The 21,887-nt window shown below is 45.1% G+C and overlaps 2 protein-coding genes across 2 annotated transcripts; both read right to left on the reverse strand.

Moving 5' to 3' along the window:
• Positions 1-2,629: 2,629 nt before the first annotated feature.
• Positions 2,630-6,448, reverse strand: Zar1 (zygote arrest 1). The gene is made up of 4 exons (XM_051198267.1): positions 5,644-6,448; positions 3,827-3,919; positions 3,672-3,746; positions 2,630-2,826 (listed from the first exon to the last, which is right to left on the reverse strand). Exons 1-4 carry the CDS (start codon positions 6,445-6,447, stop codon positions 2,683-2,685), a joined length of 1,116 nt encoding a protein of 371 aa, XP_051054224.1. The 5' UTR covers position 6,448; the 3' UTR covers positions 2,630-2,682.
• A 733-nt stretch (positions 6,449-7,181) lies between these two features.
• Positions 7,182-13,247, reverse strand: Slc10a4 (solute carrier family 10 member 4). Its single transcript, XM_051198398.1, has 3 exons — positions 12,518-13,247; positions 11,581-11,791; positions 7,182-8,098 (listed from the first exon to the last, which is right to left on the reverse strand). Exons 1-3 carry the CDS (start codon positions 13,105-13,107, stop codon positions 7,586-7,588), a joined length of 1,314 nt encoding a protein of 437 aa, XP_051054355.1. The 5' UTR covers positions 13,108-13,247; the 3' UTR covers positions 7,182-7,585.
• Positions 13,248-21,887: the final 8,640 nt, after the last annotated feature.

Genomic DNA, 21,887 nt, shown 5'->3' on the forward strand with positions numbered 1-21,887 from the left:
AAAAAGAATAATAAAGATGACTGTAGATGACATGTTACCTGCAGAGTTCTCACGTATAATTTCACTTAAAAAAAGTTAAATTGACTACCCATCTTTGAACAGCTTATATGGAACTGAGATAATGTGATAAAAGATGAACCCACCTACAAAAACAGACCCATGAGGACCCTCTTCCCCATCTTCTGACTCCAAAGTTTACATTTACTGACAGACTATTATTGCTTCATTTTAATCAGCTTGTCTCATTCCACCGAGAACCTGTATGTAGTGTTGGCTACATACAACCCTCTTCACCAAATTCGCCATTTGAAATAGGAAATCGATTTGGCAGTCTCCTCATGCTGCTCTTTAGGAAGCCAGAGTACATTAGCAGGATTTGGACCTGTCTCCATTTTTAGTGACTCAGGATAGAGCTGTTCGCCACTAGCTACGCTGCCTTGAAGCACCGCTAAAGGACCTTTTAGAGAAGATCACCAGCAGAACACGGTGATGAGCTACTGTCACTGCAGTTATCACCTACACTTCAGGAAAAGAGCCGATAGTCACTGAGCCCCCCCCCCTTCAAAGTGGTCTACAGTTAACTTTCAAAGTTAAGAATTACACAAAAAACAATCCTCTCAACATGCAGAGGTAACATGTGGAGTGTCCTCTGCTAGCTTTTCACTCTGCCTCAAATGGGAGGCTCTCTAAGCTTTGGGTTGCATGCGTAAACAGTGTGGTACCTCAGTGCTAGAATGTTCACTTGGAAGACCAAAACTTGCTGAGTCACGTGGTTCAGTATCCAAGTGCCTACATTCTGATTAGCTGCCCTGAGAACATTAATGACAATGTTAAACTTAACAAATGACTTCACTCCCTACCTTCTCTTAGGACCCATTGCAGGTAGCTATCTGTAGTTCACTCATCCACGTGGCAAGCACTTACTAAGTACATACATATATCGCGTCCCACCTAAGGGATGGGATGGGAGTCAACTGCATTGCGTTTTACCTGGACCTGGTCCCCACTAAGTCAGGTCACCCATGAGCACACATGAAAACATCACTTTTAACCACTCACAGTTCTTAACACTTCACCACCACCACTTTAGCCCCTAAAACTCCTTCCTGAGTACTCTCCGGGTACTCAGGGTGCTTTCCTGTAAAAGTCATCTATCCTCATAGCCCACTACCCACAACACAACTTTAAAATGTTTTAGTGGGGGCTTGAGAGGTGGTTCAGCAGTTAAGAGCACTGGCTGCCCAGGACCCAGGTTCAATTCCCAGCACCTACATGGTGGCTTTCAACTGTGCTCCCTTTCCAGGGAGACATAATGCCGCCTCAGGCACCAGAAACACATGTTGTTCACATAACACGGCAGGCAAAATACACACCTCAAAAAATGAAAAATAAAAAGCCTTTTAGGGTTTTCTCATAGATAACTACAGGCAGGGACCTGAAAAATTGACCAATCTGATCTTGCTAGCTTCACCTGCTATCCTATACTCGGTATTTGGCCTCTCATGGTTTTCTCTACCACAGGATCTTTGCACATGTTGTCTCAGCACGAAGCATGTCTATCAAACTCAACAAACTCGCAGTTCAGCTCCAGTGTCTAAGTCAGAGAATCGTTTTGGAGGCATTTAGCTAGGATGAGCTTCCGCACCCGCTCAGCCCTCTGTCTCTTTTATGTAAAACTGGCAGCCCTTCTGAGAATCATGGTGAGGATAGAGATTATTTGCTGTTCACTAGGACACTTGTTAGCCATCCTGGCATGAGATTCATGCTCCAATGAGATTCTGCCTGATAGCACACAGCATCAGCTGGGTTCATGTGGGCCCATGTGGATCTAGAGAGTCATCAAGTTCACTTTGAAATTTCAGCAAATTTCTTGAACTACTGCTAGTGCACAAGATTGTCAGGCCGGCACCCATGTTGGGGGAGGGGCACTATTGTAATGAAGGAAGAGTTTCCACCTGGTTCCAACAGACGTTTGGGTGAGACCAATGCCTGCTTTGTTAGAGGCACCTGAGGCAGTGCGCCCAGCACCAGCACTTGGGGTTTTCAAGGAAACCTTTAAATTAGGAGACCTAATTTTTTTAAAGGTTTGTTATGTATAGTGTTCTGCCTGCATATATGCCTGCAGGCCAGAAGAGGGCACCAGATCTCATTACAGATGGTTGTGAGCCATCATATGGTTGCTGGGAATTGAACTCAGGACCTCTGGAAGAGCAGCCAGTGCTCTTAACCACTGAGCCATCTCTCTAGCCCAGGAAGCCTAATTTAAATAAAACATTACACTATGCCCCTTACAACTTTACCATGTGTTGATCCTGTTTAATAACATCTTTCTTAGGAATTTCAGACCTACAGACTGAAGCTGTAGATATCTTGTCTATGAAACCAAAAGGGTGCCTCTGATCTCCCTAACTCAGCCTGGCCCACTCTGCCATCAACAGATGTTAACAGGGTGTAGGTGACAGGTCCCAACTTTTCAGCACGAGCTCTCCTCACACTGAGACAAAAATTGGGTAAAGCCTCAAACTGTTTTTGCAATACCTTTTATTTTACAGGCTTTATCAAAGTACACTGCCTTTCGGGAAATATTTTGAGAAGGGAGTCATTGGGAGGAGATGGGGCAGGGAAGAAGTTCGCTTGCCCACTCCATTAGCTCCATCTAGCAGAAAATGCTTTTGACTTTCACTAAATGATGTATTTGAAGCTGAAGGTGCTATCGCAGGACAGCTGTTTGTCCTTGCATCTCCCACACAAGTCTTGACGATGGGGGCGTTTAGGGTCCACGTGGCGAAGTCTGACTGGGCAGGTGCATCTAGTTCTCTTACAACTCTGAAAGATCAGAGTGAAAAGTACAAAGGTTGAACCTGTCTCCCCTTGCTTCTTGGAGCTTCGAAGCAGGTTAAGAGTGCAGAGCAAGCAGACTATTCACTGAGTGGGGGGGAGGTTAAGTCACCTTATTGCAGAAAGGTGCCCACTATCCCCTTTTGCAAACAGTCTTAATGCTTTTCCACCCGTGGTTTCTCAGTGCCCAGCCTAAGGTAGTTAGTTCTCCAATTACCAACTTAAGACAAGTGCATCGACTGGACTCTCAGACACATGGGCTCTGTTAGCTCTGAGTTAAAAGGTAAATGATGTCACTTCTTCCTTTTTAAAGATTATCTAAGTCCCTTGGCACAAGCAAATGCTTAGCCTCCACAGTTATGGGTGGAATGCATAAAGCTGCACAGACAATTTAGAATGGCCTTGCAGGAAATTCCCCTTGTGAATCTCAAGCAAGCAAGATTGAACCTCAACTCATATGTTTCACACCCTAACTTGGATATGTTGCTTCTTCCTATGTAGCATTTGGGTAACAGTGCCACCAAAAACTAGCAGAAAGGTATTCTGTTCTGCGGTATGTTTTCCTGTATGCCAGATGAAGTGGCAGGTAAACAAACCTTCTACATTGCAAATTAAGGTAACAGGTTCAAAAGAGACTGGCACAATCGAGTTCTACAAGAGCAGAAGGGAAGAAACACCCCATATTTCACAGAAGAGGAGACTTTCTACCTACCACCTCTTGCAAAAGAGGAAAAAACCAAGCAAACAGCTACTGGGAACCCAACCTCTTTTAGGAAACAGGTTCAAAGAAGTACACAAAAGCCTCTCTCCCAAAATGCAAATGTTTGATTTACTTGGCAGGTGATATCCTCCACTCGGTATGGGTTGTAAGATTTCTGACACGATCGGCAGAACTGTTTGAAGTACACCTGTGACAAGAAAGAGCATCCACGTGGAGCCGTCGCTCAGCATCATAGCGGGCACGGGACATCCGCACGGTGTCTCTTACCTTGCTGGTGCCCTGCACACACCACACATAGGCACTCTCCCACCGGATGTTGCAGACCTTGCAGTGGTAGTAGCCATACTTCTGCTCTAAGAACTGAACAGCAGGATAGCAGACTTTAACCATGTGATGCTTGAGGTACCCTCATTTCAGAACCTGGGACAGATTCTACTTGATACTTAAAATGACCAAATTTAATTCTAGATCATAGTGGGGGGAGCAAGGTAAGTTTGGATTGACCTCTAAATTAGAGTAATCGGGTAAGCTAATAGCTCAATCAAACATGTGTAGACCACAACCAAACAAAACAGCTTTTAGACCAGACTCATTTGGCTGGCCAACACAGTAAGTCTTTTCCCTCAGACAAGGGAAAGGCCGAGTATCTACTGCTGTCTAGAGTTCAGGATTCTTTCTTAGGCGGCTCATGATCATACAACACACACATGAAAAGGTATTCTTTAGGCTAAAAGAGAAACACTAAGTTTCTTGGGTTCCAATATTAAATTCCCCACGATGCTAATTAAGTTTTCCCAAAAAGTCCTGTTACGTATCTGTGAGAAGGAACTAAGCAGTATTAATATCTGATTAAAAAAGATTATGTATACCGTGTTCTACCTGCATGTGCGTCTGCAGGCCAGAAGAGGGCACCAGATCTCATTATAGATGGTTAAGAGCCACCTTGTAGTTGCTGGGAATTGAACTCAAGACCTCTGGAAGAGCAGCCAGTGCTCTTAATCTCTGAGCCATCTGATTCTTAAACTTCACATCTTCCTACTTGGTGACAAATTGGGAATGAGTGATTACAATGAGGACTATCTTTAGGACTATTAGGAGCTTGAAAGAGCACTTAATGCATTTTAGAAGCAAACACCATGGAGGTCAAAAAAGCTTAAGATTTTGCTAAGATCACACCCAGGTGTGAATGGCTCTCTCCACCCCAAACGCAAAAAAAAAAAAAAATTGCAGTCTTGAGATGACTGTGGGAAAGAATAAGGAATTCCTTGGGGCTCATGTCTCCGTTTCCTTGGGCATCACAACTGTCCTCCTTGTGCTCCTGGCCCTTGTCTGTCTAGCCTAGGCACTGCCCAAAGCCTACCATCGCTGGATGGATGGGGAGCTTTTTAAAGCAGGGCAAGTTTAGGAGGGAGAGGCTTCAGGTGACAGTTTCAGAAAAGGAGGGAAAGGGATCTGGTAGCAGGACGAGCTAGTCAACTGAGAGATTTCCCCACATCTAGCGTGGAAATGAGAAATGAAACCTTGGGAATTGATTCTCCCGTGATAAAGTCCACCAGCTGATATTCTCCTGTGTGTGTACTTATCTTCCTTCAGCCATCTGAAGTATGGTCCACACTAGACTATACGTCCCCGACGGTGGGCTTATTTATGGTGTGCGTGTGATCCGAATAAAGTAATTACACTAACTTTCCTAATAACAAACTGCCAGTAAGTCGGGCCACATATGTGTTCATTTTATTGTGTAAACGCCTCCCTCTGCAGTAACAGCGACTGCAAAATCCTGCATATCGCGGGACTGGAGAGTTGGATGAGCTGTTAAAAGCCCGCCTTACCCTTCTAGAGGCCTCTAATTCAGTTCCTAAAACCATAAGTCCCAGGGTATCCCTCCTCCTGCTCCCACCCCTCCACCACCACCAAGCACAGAGACATACAGGCAGACAAAACACACATTTTAAAGAAGCATACACACTGACACTGAAGAATGCTGCCACGCACGCATCGCCCAGAGCCCCTAGCTTAGCCCGGAAGGAGGACTCCCCCCCCCCCCCCAACTGTGGAAGCGTCTGGGACTCACCAAGCCTCACCTGGAAGCGCAAGCGCTCCTTGCCTCGCTCGGTGCTCTGCGGGGAGGTCTCGTCTTTCGAGGCGGCCGTGTCGCCAGGGTCCTGAGCCGTCTCAGCGGCAGGAGGCAGCTCCTGATTCCCAGACTCAGGCTGCGAGTTTGCCCCACTGTCCGGGTCCTCTTGCAGTGGCTGCTCCTGCTCGGCCTGCCCTTTGTCCTGGACGTCGCCCTCCTTGGGGACTGCTTTCCTCACCGCCACCTCTCCCTTTCCCGGCTCTGGTTCTCGGGTCCCGGAGGGCGCAGGCCTCCGCTCTCCCTCGGTGGGCTTCTGCTCGCCCGCCGCGACCTCCAGGGAAGAGGCGAGGCCACAGAAGGCCACCGGCGAGTACACGGCGACAGAGCGCCAGGAGCGCGGGGGTCTCCGGGCACCCGCGGTGCTGCAGGGTTGGCGGGAACCCGGCCGGACCTCGGGACTGGGTCGGCGCTGCCCAAGCTGCAGCGTGCGACGCCCGAGCGAGCACTGCACCGAGGCGTCGCGGCGCGGGTTCACCTGCACCGCAGCATCACGGCTGCTGACCGTCCGGGGACCCACCCGCGACAACAGGGCCATGAGCTGCGCCCGCCGGTAGCTGTCGAAGTACTCGGTGGCGGTAAGCTGCCCGCAGCCGGGGAAGAAGGAGGGGGGCGTGGACCGGTAGCCCCCTGCACGGAACCGCCAGCCTTCCCGGGCCTTGTCGGCGGCTGGCGGGTAGGGATGCGGGCAGGAGTGGGGCATGCCCGCCGGGAACATGTGTGCGTCCCGCGCCTCGCCAGCCCAGGCAGCCATCAGAGCGGTTCAGTTGCCCGCCACGTCCTGCTAAATAAGCGGCCGCACACCGGCTGGAGAAGGCTGGAAAAGCCCTAGCCGCTCGCCCCAAACCCTCCCCAGCCTCTCCCTGCACTTGTGGGCGGGGACCCCCTCGAGGTTGCGCAAAGACCGCTTTCCTTGCTAGACACAGTAGCGATTTGTAGGGGAACTCGCTGAGGTGAGAGTTCCACCTGAGTCGTCGCTGGGATTAGCTGAGCCAGGTGGGCCCTATGCCCTCATCGCTCCAGATGTCTGCCATGAGGAAGGCGAGGCAGGCCGAGTGTCTAATTAGGGAGCAAAATACCAAGGTTAGGGGCCTGCTTTGAGCCTCTTTATCAATTGTCTCAGGTCACACAGTTCACTTAGCTCAGAGCAGTGGGGCCATGTCCACCCACAGCCCTTTTGCCCTTCCCCAGGAATGAACAGAGATATTATTCGTTTTTCTCTCCTCTGGGGTGAGGTCTGCAAATTTCTCTAAGTAAACCATTCCTTCAAACGGCAAATGGATCTGAGATGTATTTACACAAATGCAGAAAAATGGATGAAAATAAAAAGACCTTCATCCTTGGAAAATATTGGCGGGCATTAACAACAAATAGATGCCAGATCAATCACACGAATGTGATTTTCTCTGGTTTGATGGTAGCTTGATAATGAAATGCTATATTGCAGTTTCATTGACCTGTTCTGGACTTGTCTCGAAACAGGCTAGTATTGAACATCAGGAGGTGTTTGTAAGTTGAGCAAACACATGTTTTTGTTTTACTGTTTTACTCAGATATGCACCAGACATCTACATTTCCAACCCCATTTTTCTAATACAGCGCCTATCTGTAGCAAGGGTGGAGGAAATGGAAAAAAAACTGAACAGTACGCTTCAACAGCAGAGGTGCACTTTAGCTGACCCAGGTGCAAGCAAAACTGGAACACTGACTGGTGGTTTGTAAAAACACATGGTTAATACTGAAATACAACATTACAGCAGGGAAGATCACATCTGTTACATGAAATGTGAACCCATCTTTATCCTGGAAGTGAAACAAATGTGCTACCAAAGGTCACAAACAGAAAGTGATAGATAATTCAGCCAAATGGAGGCTCCTGTGTATGTGCACGTTCAGAGAGAGGTCTGGGTAGTTTCCATCATTACCAAGTCGTCTGTCCCCACTGTGCCATAGGAGGTGTCTGCCATTTCCTCTTCTTTCAGTTTCTTATAAGAAATATCTGTGTCTTCGTCTTCATCTAGGGAGTCTCGCTTGTGCAGTATTTCAGTTCCGTACATTTTGTATATCAAAACCAAAACCCCTGCTTCTGCAGACTGGAACAGGGCATAAAGCAGTGGAAACATGTACATACTTCCTATGAATCGTGGTGGGAAGGCCAGTTTGAGGATGGCAGTACAGAGTTGCACATTCTGACTTCCTGTTTCCAGACATACAGTCCTCTTGCAGTTGGGTGGAAGATGGAACAGAGTAGCTAAGCCATAGCCCGAGGCATATCCTGCCAGAGGCATAAAAATGGCGACCACATAAACGGTTGCCGGGATGCTTGCCAGCAGTTCAGGTCCCAACATGGTGCCAGTCATTATGAAAAGAATCACCAGAGTCACTAGCAGAGACCACAGGGAAACCTGACAAAAGAAATGTAGGCAGCAATGACATCATCGAGGAGGAATTCAGGCCAGGGAAATGGTACCACCCACACAAAATGGACGTCACTGACAGTGTGTCCCCATGTTGGATATAATTGCTTGGGGTGGGGGTGGGGGGTGACAATTTACCTCTTCTGAGCTCTGGAAGTTGCTTTCAAGAGAGTAACATAACAACAGTCTACTCCTTCTAAATGTCTCCCAGAGGATAAGCCAATGATCAGGGGACAATTAGTGTTTCCAGGAAGACTGTTTCTCACCCTCTTAGCCTAGGTCACACGTTTAGTACTCTACACCTGTGTTTACTTTACTGGCATGCCTCTTCAAAATGGAGCAGCTAGAATTGAGCCCAAAAATCCAGTTATGGACTGAGAACTAAACTAGACAATTTAATCTTTGCCTCTCCTGAACCCTGGGCTTTCCATATGAAATCTGTTCTCATTTTGCAGAAGATAAAAGGCTGTTAAGTTTACAACGAAAACTAACTTAGTTTAGAATATTTTTAACTTTCAAAGTATGGTTCCAAAGATGGCTAGCAATATGGAAAAATGATCAAAAATGTCAGTGTAAGATATGGTGAATTCTTTGTAATTCTGCAACTCCAGTCTTCAATTTGTCCATGAAAAAGAAAATCTCCTGAATAAGTTTCTAACAATTCTTAGGAAGTATTACAATAAGGAGGTTTTAGGTATACTGCTATCAAGATTGGGTAAAATGTATACCCTCTCAGTTTTCTGACATTTCACTCATTCAAATAAAAGAGGAAGAAGTCTAAAAGTGACTAGTCCCCTTCAGATAAGTAGTTAGGTTGTTCTTCTCCCAAGGGTATGAGGGCACTAGTGATCCAAGAAAGATGAAGAGTAAAATCTGCCTCTCTGAGAGGCAATCCTGCTGGAGTCTCTGGGATTGACATAGACTTGATGCTCTTTTGGAAATATTTAAGCTTGAGTGGCCAGTGCACCCGTTTAATCTCAGCACTTGGGAGGCAGAGGCAGGTGGACCTCTGAGTTCAAGGCCAGCCTGGTTTACAGAGTGAGTTCCAGGACAGTCAGAGCTACACAGAGAAACCCCTCTCAAGGGAAAAAAAAATTTTTAATTGATCTAGGCTGATCAAAAATTCTACTCTAGTAGATATTAAAATAGTTTCCTAAGGTATATAAAAATGCATGTACAACTGGCAGAGAGCTATTACAAATCAACACCTTTATTAATTTTCAAAGTGTATCATACTGAAAGCACCAGCAGGAATTCCAGTTCTGAATTCTGAGGATTCTACCTACAAAGTTCCTTTGAGCAATTTAAAATTTAAAAAGGAAGAAAGATGAAAAAGTCATATGGGCCCTGGAATTGATTGCTCATTTTAAGTGTTTGCAAAAGCTTAGTGGTTATATTAGCCTAATCTTTCTAGTGAGGCCAACTCGCCATAATTGTTGTATTTAACACATTTCTTCTATTTTTTTAAAAAAAATTATTTTACTGTGTGTGTGTCGTGTCTCTCTCTCTCTCTCTCTGTGTGTGTGTGTGTGTGTGATCATTTTGCCTGTGTGTATGTTTGCATACCACTTGTCTGCTACAGACAACTGTGAGTTGCCATGTGGTTGCTGGGAATTGAACCCAAGTCCTGTGGAAAAGCAGTCAGTGCTCTCAACCTCTGAGCCAAAATTCTCTCCAGCCCAATTTCTTCTATTTTTAAAGCCTAAGTTCCTCATTGATTGTCTTGCTCCTGGAATTCCTTAATTTTTATGGTAAGTGTCATTGAGTTAATAATAAAACAGTAGCTGAATGCTTGAAATAACTAAATGCATCTCAAAACCATCTATGGAGATACTGTATACATATAAGTAGATGTTTGTTATACTCTATATTAGTTACAGTATAGGATTTCTTTTGCTTGGAGCTGGATCTGTGTGCAGAATTGAATCCTCTGTCTCTTACTAGGAAAAGTTGGCGCCTCTGTACAAGTAGAAAGTAAGCTAATTAAAAATAAAACAGAGTTTCTATATTCTGAAGTCTCCATAATTGTAACACTGAAATTGCTCTTTTTTTTTAACTTCCTAAAATGAACATTATGTTCCTATTTTCACCTTTTTTCACTTTTCAAAAGAAGTAAAATTAATATTCCCTGGTCAACTATTAGAAAGCATATCTTGATAAAAATATTTGTTTTAAAAATAAAACAATGTTGCCTGAGCAGTGGTGGTGCATGCCTTTAATTCCAGGACCCAGAAGGCAGAGGCAGGGAGATCTCTCTGAGTTCAAATCCAACCTGGCCTACAGAATGAGTTCCAGGACAGCCAGGGCTGTTTCACAGAGAAACCCTGTCTCAACAAACAAACAACAACAAACCCAAGCAATAAAATAAAATAAAGCAATGTTAGGAATATTTCCTAATAGTAGTATTCTCTCATCATTTCATTAACTTGAAAACCCATATAAAATAATGCAACAGGAAAGAGAATATGACAATATAATTTACACTAACCAGGACCCAGTTTTATTTTGTGCTTTAAGACCAACATTCTATTATATTGACACAATATCCTGCTAATTTCAACTTTTTTTAATTAAGAAGATTTTTAAGGGTACCTATTTCAGGTTTTGTTTTTGAAGAATTAGAGTTCCACTTGAAATTATATTAATGCATTATAAAATGTTTTGAATAATTTTATTTAATCTGCTCCGGATTTTAGTTTTATTCAGTTAGTGGGAAATGCTTGCCATTTGTCGTTGTTGTTTTCTTTGTTTATTTTGAGACAGGTTCTCATTCTGTAGCTCCGGCTGTCCTGAAACTCACTCTGTAGACCAGGCTGGTCTTGAACCCACAGAAATCTGATTGCTTCTGCCTCCCAAGCTCTTGCTTTAAAGGCATGTGCCTCTATGTCCTGCAATCTTGCCATTTGATTGTACTATGTCCCCATGTATGTATCCTCACTATGAATACTAAAAGATATACACAATTGTTAATTTTCAGATGTGGTAAAGCAGTGAGTGGTTCTCAACCTTCCTAATGCTGTGACCCTCATGTTTTGGTGAACACCAGCCATAAAATTATTTTCATTGTTGCTTCATAACTGTAATTTTGCTACTGTTATAAATCATAATGTTAATATTTTTAGAGATTTGACTGTTGTGACTCACAGGTTGAAAAACAATGTGGTAGGTGTTGGGTCAAGCTCTTGTAACTCAGAATGGTTTCAAACTCCAGACCCTCCGGTGTCAGCCTCTGAATGCTGGGAATTACAACCTGCACCTTATTCCCAACTTCAGCTGTGATTTAATTAGACCTATTATCCCCCTGAGGACATTAAACTTGTCATTAATTAGGCTTTGTCGTATAAACTTGTTAAGTGTGTCTTTGCAAGTCCTTTGTTCCCTTCCCTGCTTTCAAAACCTCCTAGCATGTCCCCCACTCTTCAGAGACCAGACTCCAGGTAGGGACCACCGGAAGGGAAGAGAGACCTTACCTTCACGATGTAGTCAGCCACGCGATTGTATTTGTAGCGAATGAAGACACCCAGCCCAATGGGAATGAGAGTGCTGCAGAGAGTCAGGGTGACCGCCCCTAGTGGGAGCAACTGCACCAGGGGGGTATTGATCCAAGCCCGGCTGTAGATCCAGAGGCAGAGGGGCATCAATACCAGGGCCAGGAGCGTGGAGGAAATGGTCATGATGATGCTGCAAAAAGGTGTGAATGGAAGTCAGAAAGGTTCTGAGCCAAAGAGCCAGCCATAGCTTTCCTTACTGTTAACATAGAGGGAAAAGAAGGAGAGTGCACTGCAAGCCGTGATAGAAACACCTATCCCAGGCAAGACAATGACCTAAGATCCAGGACCCAGGACGTCTGCCCTGGGCTTCATAAAACCTGGAAACTGATTATGCTGAGGACAAGAAACCTTTTCTTTTAATCCCACCTAATACCCTGCAACGATGAAACTAGTGGGTGCTACTTGCTGGATTAAACTCAATTATGTGACACTTTACGAGATTACTTTCTTATATTTTTGGTTGTGAGCCTAGCCTTTAAGGGCTGAGCCATCTCTCCAGCCAGAGATTACTTTCTTTATTAGACTCTCATCCTCATTGGCCTTTTGCATTTTGTTCCAGTCCTAGCTTCAGACTTCTCTCTTCTCTTTGCCTTCCAGTTACTAGAGACATAAGCTAATGCTCTGGCCCTCCAGAAAGGGGCTGTGTGTGAAATCCTAGGGCCTTTAAATGGCTAGATCTGGGTCTAAATCCTCCCCCATTGACACACAACCTCTTAAGTGTCCGCCAAGATTTCAAAGCCAAGCCTCCATGTCTTCTTCCTCTTTAATCCTTCCCACCTTAGAGTTTCATCCCAAACAGTTTCATACACACCTCTTGCTGTGAACTCTGTGGGTTGGGGTGAGAAAGAGTCCATACCTGAGGTTCATGTCACCGTCCACCAGCAGGGACATAAGGTTGGAGAGATTTCCGCCAGGACAGCAGCCACATAGGAGTACCGCCACAGCAGCAACCTCATCGAGCTTGAAGGCGAGGGCCAGCAAGAAGGCCAGAAGCGGCAGGAAGCCAAACTGACAGAGCGCGGCCAGCAGCGCGCCCACGGGCCGCCGGACGTGTGCCCCGAAGTGGTTCACATCCACGGTGCATCCCAGACCCAGCATGGTGATGCACAAGGCGGCTCCCACGAACACGTTCAGCCCGTGGTTGAGCGGTGTGTCCCAGAATGGGGGTTCGTGGGGGACCCAGGCCCGGGGGAAGGTGGAGGAGCCCTGGCCTGCCACCCCGCCCACGAGGCTGCTGCTCGTGGGCTCTGGGGTCCGTGTGGGCCCGGGACTGAAGCCCATGCTCGGACTGGGAGCGAGGCTGAGCCCGGGGCTGGGGCTGGTGGTGACATCAAGAGGAGAGAGGGTGCCGGTTCTCGGGCTGCTAGCGTTGGGAGACAGGGTGAAGTTGTCCGGCAGCAGCGAGGACGCGTCCAGGAGCAGGGTGGCGTTGTCCAGGCTGTCCATGGCGCTGTCGCCAAGGCGCGGTCTGCGGGAACTGTCCCCGGCTCCGTCTCCTCCCTTGGTCCCGGTACCCTCCACTTGTCTGTCTGCTCAGGCGTCCCCGCGGCGTCGGTGCAGCGAGCTGGTCCTTGCTCCTGTGTGCATGCCGCCCAGCCCAGCGGCTGGCACTGAGCACTGCACAGCCCGCGCCCTGTCGCTGCCTGCGCCGCAGACCCCGCCCTGCCGCCCGGTCCCCTCCTTTTAATCACAGCTAAGTGGTTCTGTACCAGCGCAGCCAGGGGCAGAACAAAGACCCAACAAAGCCCAAGAGGGTGGAGGAGACCAGGCCTGGCTGCCCATCAAATTCTCTGGTGTCCCTGCCTCTTTTTAATTTTTAAAGTATTTTTTCTAGCTCAAATGTTAAATTTGAACACGAAGTCCTAAGTGATGTTTGGATTTATGTGCATGCTTGTCAAATCATGTTGAAGATAGCTCCTTCAACAACGTTTTTTTTATGATGAAAACATTCCGAATGTTTTCCCCTAGATTCTCCAAATACACAGAACACAGTTATCTTTAGTCACTCTGCTGAGCAGTTGCACACCAGAACTCGGCCTCTTTGGTAATGAAATCTAAGAGCTAGACTCATTGAATGAAAAAAATGCTTATCTAAGTACATATAAGTCATATACATAAACAGTTTGAATAGTCCGCAGCTGTAGGCATAGAGGGGGCCTGGCTTCGTGTGAGCCAGTCTGGAGGCAGCACTTGTATCTAGCTTGAATTTGCAAATGAAATGTTAAGCTTTTTAAAGTGTTCAGTCTCGGAGTAAAAAGCAATAATAATGATCTCCCCCACCTTTTTTTTTTCCAAGCCTCGTGCTGTTTCAGAACCAAGGCAAACCCGTGGGCTGGATACTCTGTCTACAAATCCTACTGAGAGGTGTTTATTTTTAATAGATGCATTGCAATTGTACATATATATTGTATACGGTATAACATTTTAATCATATACACAGTGCTGATGATCAGATCATAGCCATCGGGGCACACATTTGCAATGCCTCTCGTTAGGAACACTGGCTGCTCTCCAATCTCCATTTTGAAATACTCAATTACTTGTTGCCAATCAGTTATCCTGTGTCATAGCCTAAATCTTACAGAGGCAGAAGGACATTTCGGCTTTCCCTAGCAGCTCACAAGTCCCTGGCTCAATGGGCTGAGAAAAGTGTCCATAAAAAATAAAAGCATACTAAGAAAGCTACTGACAGCTTCAGTTGCAAATGCCTATTTTAACTGTTGGCTAAGTAATATAGACTTTGGTTCTGGCTTGTTTTGGTATGTGGATTTTTATTTATTTGCAAGGGTTTTCATATATATATATATATATATATATATATATATATATATATCAATGCTTATAACATTTTTAAAATTTTAAAGGAGTCATCAGCAGGCAGGGAGAAAATGTTTTCATGGTCACAGATTTATGAAATGTTGTGAGTAAAGTCTCAGTATGGGGATTAAAAGACTAAAAAGAAACAAAGTGCAGAGATCTTGCCTCCAGACAGGCTAATCCCCAAACAAATCAAATCTGGGTTCATAGGAATGGAGATGCAGCATGGCGGAGCCCATTGCTCTGTGTCTGTCAAAGAGAAGGAATTTTTCTACACAAAGTGTATCTCTTAAAGAGGAGAGAATGCCCCATGAGTGTCAACAGCAATTGTACAAGCCAGCATGGGATGTCTAGTCAGGGCCCAGGCTAGGTATGGTTCCTCTTGAGCAAAACCAAGGCAGAGTAAATTCTTCCCCCAAAGATGAGACTCCTGTCCCCTTCCCAGAGAGACAGGGTGACCTCCATTGCTCAGTGATGCCCTTAACCCCAGTGTTTGCATCCCTTCCTCCCCAAGTCTCATGGAAATTGCAGAGAATATGAAAAATGAAGACTAAATTCATACCATACAAGAACTTCAGCAAATGTTTAGGAATACAACATGTCCTCATGCTTTTCTAAGATACTGAGCTCCAGAAAGATGCATCTACTGTTACAACTTTGAAGGGTGTGGCTGTGATGAGAGATATTCAAGTTCTCAAGGCCTATGAGGGTCAACGACAGATGTGTGATGATGTATACTGCCCAAAAGTGGAATGCATCCAGATGGTGCCATTTTATCACAAAACCGGGCAGCATCACTGAGCCTGCTATAGTTGTGTCTTGAATGTCCCCCAGAAGCCCACCAGTCTGGCACTATACTGGGGATGTGGGACCACTAAGGGGCGGGGTCTATAAGAAGCTCTTTAAATGACTGAGAGAGCGCTTGCAAAAGGAACTGTGGGATCCCAGCCCCTGCTCACTCTTTTTTGATTCCTGGCCACAAGATGAACGGTTTCACTCCACTGTCTGCTTTCACTGTGATGTGCACCTCAACCGAGCACCCAACACAATCCAGCTAAGTAAGCATGGTCCAAAACCGCCAAGATGATGGGCCAAAATGAACCCCTTCCCTTTGTAAGTGACTTCAGGTATTTTTTGCTAGTCGTGGAAAGGTCAGGACCACAGGCTTATGTTCTTAAGCCACAGGATGAGATGAGCCAAGAACGCATAGCAGAGGGTGCAGCTGGGGCTCAGTTGATCAGGCACCAAGCCTGTTTGCTTTAGAATGCCTCACCCTCATGTTAAAGATATTAAAACCCACAAATCAAATAAGCAGTAATTACAGGCAGACCAACCAGCTCCTCTTGGGGCTTGGGGAGAAATCTGGGAGGCAATTTGTACAATGGGTAAAGAGTAAAAACAGAAAGGGCTGGGCTGGGAACAAAAAGCTCCAGGACCCTGCTCAGCCTACAGCTGTGGGGGCTTTGTGGACCCTGCAGACCTGCTGTGGCTATTGTCAGTGTAGAGGAGAACAGTGCCCTTGCCTATCCGATTCTTTCTGACCACCTCACTGTTGAGGGGACCCTTCCAGGATTGGCAGACAGAGCTCAGCCTTTAGGTAGGGTATCAGTGGTGAGATGGCTTGGAACATTTCACATCCACCTCTATTGTTTCCGTTCTCTGCCACTGAGGCTGGCCTGGTCCACTCCAGGAGAAAGATCACTCAGAATCGAGAAATACACACAGAACTCAGAAAGCATACTATTTGGGGGCAAGATATTTAGACTATTGTCATAGCCTGTTCCAAAACTAAGTCCAGGAAGATTGGGGGTTAATACTAATAATGACAGAAGCAAACTATAAGGAAAGTATTGGCAAGAATTTATCTCACCTTGAACAGAGAGCATCTTCTAAATCAAGAAGTAGAAGGAATGGTCCTAATGGGACAATCTCAAGATATGGCCATCAAATTTTTAATTTTGATATAATGAAATCATATTTTTCAAAAATTAAAAGCAAATTATGAAACAAGAGAAACACTTTCAGTGTGTATAAAGTCAAGAGCTAATACCAGTAGTTTGAAAGGCAGGTTTACATATTCCTAAGAACAAACAGTGCCGGGAAGTAGTCAGTAATAGAATGCTTACTTGGCACACACAAGGTCCTGGGTTCAGTGCCCAGTGCTGAAGAAAAAAAAAAAGTGCATAGGACAAAATGCAAACAAAAGGAATACACACAAGACTGAAAGACAGAATGCGAACAATTGCTCTTACAGAAAACACTTATATGCATTAGAGCCAAATAAATCAAACTGTAGCAATGATTCAAGGGAGTGAGTGTATGTGAAGGACTGGGGGTGTGCTGCAACCAGCTCCACATTCATCTTGTCAGTTTTTCCTTTGCTAGGAAAAGACTTGATAGTAGATGACACCTGCCCTACAAATGTGTATCCACTTGGACCCAGTAATTATACCTCCAGCTGTTTACCCCAAGGAAACAATTAGGGAACTGAAAACAAAAGGGTGAGCATCTAATGTGTGCAACGCACTCTCCGGAGCCTCTCATTTCATCTGACTTCACAAGGGGTTTGCAGAGCCACACACAACCGGATGCCAACACTTCCCTCTAAACTCATTGGCTTATAGTCATACCAACTAGGAGGCAGTAATCCAAGAAGTTGTTATGCCGACACCTAAGTTTCATGCCTTGCAACTGGAGTTCTTTTCTTCCTTTTTTGCAGTGCCTGAGATCAAACCCAGTGCCTTGTACATGCTAGGTAAGGGCTCTATCTACCATGAAGCAACCATTCTACCTGCACAACCAGAATTCTTTGTTTATTTTTAATACGTATTATTATTTTTCTGTATGTGTATGTTTGTGAACCTGGGTTAATTTATGTACTCTCCATTCATGGAGGTGCCCTTGAAGGCCAGAGGGAGCTGGAGTTATAGACAACTATGAGCCACCTGATGTGGGTACTGGGAACTGAACCCAGGTCCGCTGAAAGAGCAGCAAGTGTTTTTAATCACTGAGTCATCTCTTCAGCACCTGGGAGCTCTTAATCTAGTGCATGGATGAGCTTCTGCCAAAGTGCTGTCTGCTTTTCTGTGTTTGTGCTTTTGATTTGTTTTGTGGGGATGAATTACTGACTTTTCTGATTCCTAAGAGGGTCCAAGATACATTTGGGAGAATAGTTAATGAAATAAGAAACCACTACTGCCTTAAGTGATGTTAAAAAGCTATAAGCCCACAAATATGTGTGTGTATTTACATGCTAGTAAATACCTTAAACATATATGCACTTGGTTAGTATGTATACGAATTTCAATGTGTGGACAGTCTTTAGAAACTGGGACTATTCAGGGAAAGAATAGAGGAGAGCAAGAAAAGAGATACCATGATAGAGGGAGTCATCATAGGTTTAAAGAGAAATCTGACACTATGGAAATGTTCAGAGATCACAAGGATGACCCCAACTAACAATCTAAGAAATAGTGGAGAAGCTACCTTAAATGCCCTTCCCCAATAATTGATGACTACCTTATATGCCATCCTAGAATCTTCATCCAGTAGCTGATGGAAGCAGAAGCAGACACCCACAGCTAAACACTGAGCCGAACTCCTGGAATCCAGTTGCAGAGATGGAAGAGTGATGAGCAAAGGGGTCAAGACCGGGCTGGAGAAACACACAGAATCAGCTGACTTGAACAAGGAGGAGCTCATGAACCCCAGTCTGATAGCTGGGAAACCAGCACAGGGCCAACCCAGACCCCCTGAATGTTAGGAGGACTGGGCAGTCTATGGGGCCTCTAATAATGGATCAGTATTTATCCCTAGTATACGAATGGACTTTGGTAGCCCATTCCACATACAGGGATAGTCTCTCAGCCTAGACACATGGGGGAGGGCCTAGGTCCTGCTTCAAATGATATGACAGACTTTGAATATCTCTTATGGAAGACCTCACCTTCCCTGGGGAGCAGAAAAGGGAATCCCATCCCAAGGGATTGGGGAAGGACAGGGGAGGATGGGAGGGTAAAGGAACTGGGATTAACAAATAAAACAAGCTTGTTTCAAATTTCAAATTTCAAAAAAAATTATCATAAAAAAATTGGGACTATTTTAGGTTAAGCACCAGTATTCTTACACTAATTGATTTAGGCTGAGAAGAGATTACTGATTCATGGAAACGATTGACCTGGGTGTGTGGCTCCATCCCAGAGCAGAGAACCCCGACTTTCCACCCCTTAGCTCTGGGTGTCTTCACTTCTACTTTCTCTATAGGAGGCCTGGGGAGTCTCAGCTACCTGCTGCGGCTTAAACAGAGCCACAGAAAGAGTCACTGCTTCTTCTCAGTGGTTCCCCCCACCCCCAAAATACCCAACAGCATGCAATTGATTGACTAAATTATCCCTCATTCATATAATGGAATGCTATGAAACTAAAGGTCCCAAAATACATTCTGATGTGGAAAAAAGCAAGTTATGGACAATGTCTATAAAAGTTCTCATATATAGGCAAATATAAACAGGTTAAGCAATATATATTAGTATATTAGATAATGGGTGGTTTTTAATATTTCTATATTCTCTTCCCCTCTCTCTAACACCACCACCACCCCCTCAAAGAAACTGGTTGAAGTAAACAAGGTTAGTGAGTACACTCTGTGTTTTGAGTGGTAACAGATACATTTTAAAAATTCACTGAAGGGGCATGAATCAGCCTGGGCACATGTTGAGTGGAAGGCTGTCTTGTATAAATCTGCTCCTCTCTCTCTCTCTCTCTCTCTCTCTCTCTCTGTGTGTGTGTGTGTGTGTGTGTGTGTGTGCGCGCGCGCGCGTGTGCAGGTGTTTATTAGCCATGTTGCTTCTCAAATTCAGGACCTCTTATGGATGGTTCAAAGTATTCTGCCACTGACCTACAATGACTAGAAGGCATTCTTTTCTAAATTTTTAAGTTACATGCTTATTTATTTTGGGGAAGGGGAACACATGCCATGCCCCACATATGGATGTCAGAGGGCAACTTGTGAGAGTTGCTTCTTTCCTTCCACATGTGGGGTCTGGGGATGAAACTCAGGCCATCAGGCCTGGTGGTCAGTGCCCTCACCTGCTGAACTGCCCTGCTGACACACAGTGGCATTCTTTTAATAGAGACCTATCAGATGGAAGAAGTGATAAGAACCTTGCACTTAGCTGGTTTGTAGCATGCTGCTTACACTTGATTTTTTAATTAAGTCTGTTTTACAGAATAAATGTCACTTTCTAATAATACTAATTCTAACTTAATAACCAGCTAACAATAGCTTTAAGCAAGAACTATTTTCTGTGTGCAAAAAGTATATACCCACTTGAAACATTAGAGCACTGTGTTATCTCTAGGCAGCTGGTGTGAAAGTGTGAAAACGTTAAGACAGAGAGGATCTGGAATGGCAGCTCATGGTGAACTGTATTCATTAAAATACAGTGGAGAATGGTGGGGTGACCCAGTAGACAAGACAGGTAGAGACCACGTCAAAGGACCACAGCAGTCATTTCATAGTTGTTGGTGCAGAGGGTATCCAGTTAAATCTGAACTTCAAATGAACAGCAAATGTGCTATTTAATGTGAGCATATTCTCTTGGCACTCACCTGGACATAAATGGCATTAGAAAATTGAAGGAGGGTGGCAGCCTCCAGGCAGTTAGAAAATAAACCTTACATTTCAGGAGATATTCCAGATGGGTAAAGAGGTACACACCTCGAGTTAGGATGCTTCTGGTGTCATGAGGAGAAGGCAGTGAGGGCTGAAGTCTCATCTGAGGGGAACTGGTCTACAATGTGGGGCTACACATTTTGTGGCCAAATTACAGTTTGGTAGATGTGAGAGGAAGCCAATGAGTCACACAGATGCTGGAATAGACAGCAGTTTGGGAATGAAATGAACTGAAATTTTCATAATAATGGAAGTGGCCATAGTTCCAAAGGGGACTAGATGGCCTTGGAGAGAGTCACAGGAAGGAGCAGAGAAGGGACATGAGACCCAAGAATATCAGAACAGAGGTTGCTGGTGGGCTTTGACCTCTGCTGTGAGACACTGCAGATCTTGTAGTCAGTCAAATGTAGTGACATCAGTTGTTTTGCTGTGAGCACATCTCCTTGGAAACACTTCTTTTATGCAGAGAGGGACTTAGTCCTCCAAAAAAATTGTCAACACAAAAGTCACTCTCACCAGAACTAGGGAAGCAGAGGCAGGCAGAACTCAGTGAGTTCGAGGTTAGCCTGGTCTACAAAGTGAGTTCTAGGATGGCCAGGGCTACACAGAGAACCCCTGTCTCAAAAATCAAAACAAAAACAAGCAACAAAGGCACTCTCTTCCTAAAGTACCCTTCTACCGAGTTGTCAGTCATTATTGAGGAGTTGGCCCTCATGCTTTCCTGAACCCAGCTGCACAAAACACAAGGAGATACTAAGCACAGCTTAGAATTTGATGTCAGCTTGTGTGGAGAAACCCCTTTGCAGATAAAAATCACTCTGGAGAATTCTTTAAACACAAATACCAATGTAACCACCACCTCCCACAAATTCCACAATGAAATTCTTTCCCCAGTAACAGGTAAATGGGTCAGCTTGCAGTCAGGGTCCAGCTACATAGCATTTCTAGATCTTTGTTCTAGATGCCAAGTCATGACAATTCCTGGGAGCTGAGAAGGTGCCTGTCATACTGAATCCCTGGTCTGGCCTTTACCAACAACACTCCTCACCATTCAAGTTTTGTCGATATTAAATCTTCACCATTTAACCAAACTAGATGAAGTTGGTACCAGATGACACCATAAATAGGAAGACCATTTTCACTGAGTGGTAAAAAAGAAAAGGAAAAAATTAGGAATTCTGCACAAGTGATAGTTGGAAGCCAAAAGCTATTGTTTTAGTGATTTCGGAGTAACCCATATTGGTGGACCACAGCCTCAACTCCCATGTCAAGGGGGAAATAGGCTATACTGACATACTGCACAGTCAGTATTGCTACCAGCCTTACCAGTCATCGAGACGAACAGTCTTCCATCCCTGAAGATGCAATTGCCATCACAAGTCCAGAGAGCTAACGGAAAGCTCTTGTGTCTTGCTAATAGTCCTATCTCTGAGATCATCTTGGTGTCTGGAAGACCTCAGCTTTCAGCTTTTGTGTTCTTCCTTGACTTCCCCCAGCTAATCCTGTTTGTTCCAATCTCACACAACAGCTTCGTAAAACTCCCATCTCTCATGAGATTCAATTGGACATGCCCTAGCCCATCAATAGAGATGCGATTGAACCTAGGCCTCCTTTAGTGTTATCCCAAGTGTGTGTGAGAGGCGTGCTGTGCCTCTCATGTGTGGGCCCAGTGAGGTGCCAGCAAGCATCTACTCTAAATAAGATGCCATTGTTCTCCCTTCCCTTGCTAATCTTC

The sequence above is a fragment of the Phodopus roborovskii genome, unplaced genomic scaffold (assembly GCF_943737965.1).
Source record: "Phodopus roborovskii unplaced genomic scaffold, PHOROB, whole genome shotgun sequence".
NCBI lineage: Eukaryota > Metazoa > Chordata > Mammalia > Rodentia > Cricetidae > Phodopus > Phodopus roborovskii.

Bases quoted from the DNA above. Each gene is read 5' to 3' on its own strand.
- Zar1 (XM_051198267.1), bottom strand. From the start codon at position 6,447: ATGGCTGCCTGGGCTGGCGAGGCGCGGGACGCACACATGTTCCCGGCG. The intron at 3,920-5,643 runs GTGAGGCTTGGT...CCTGCTGTTCAG, and splicing joins AGGAGCGCTTGCGCTTCCAG to TTCTTAGAGCAGAAGTATGG. The intron at 2,827-3,671 runs GTAAATCAAACA...CTGATCTTTCAG, and splicing joins TGGAGGATATCACCTGCCAA to AGTTGTAAGAGAACTAGATG.
- Slc10a4 (XM_051198398.1), bottom strand. From the start codon at position 13,107: ATGGACAGCCTGGACAACGCCACCCTGCTCCTGGACGCGTCCTCGCTG. The intron at 11,792-12,517 runs GTATGGACTCTT...ACCTTTTTGCAG, and splicing joins GACGGTGACATGAACCTCAG to CATCATCATGACCATTTCCT. The intron at 8,099-11,580 runs GTAAGGTCTCTC...TTCTTTTGTCAG, and splicing joins TGGCTGACTACATCGTGAAG to GTTTCCCTGTGGTCTCTGCT.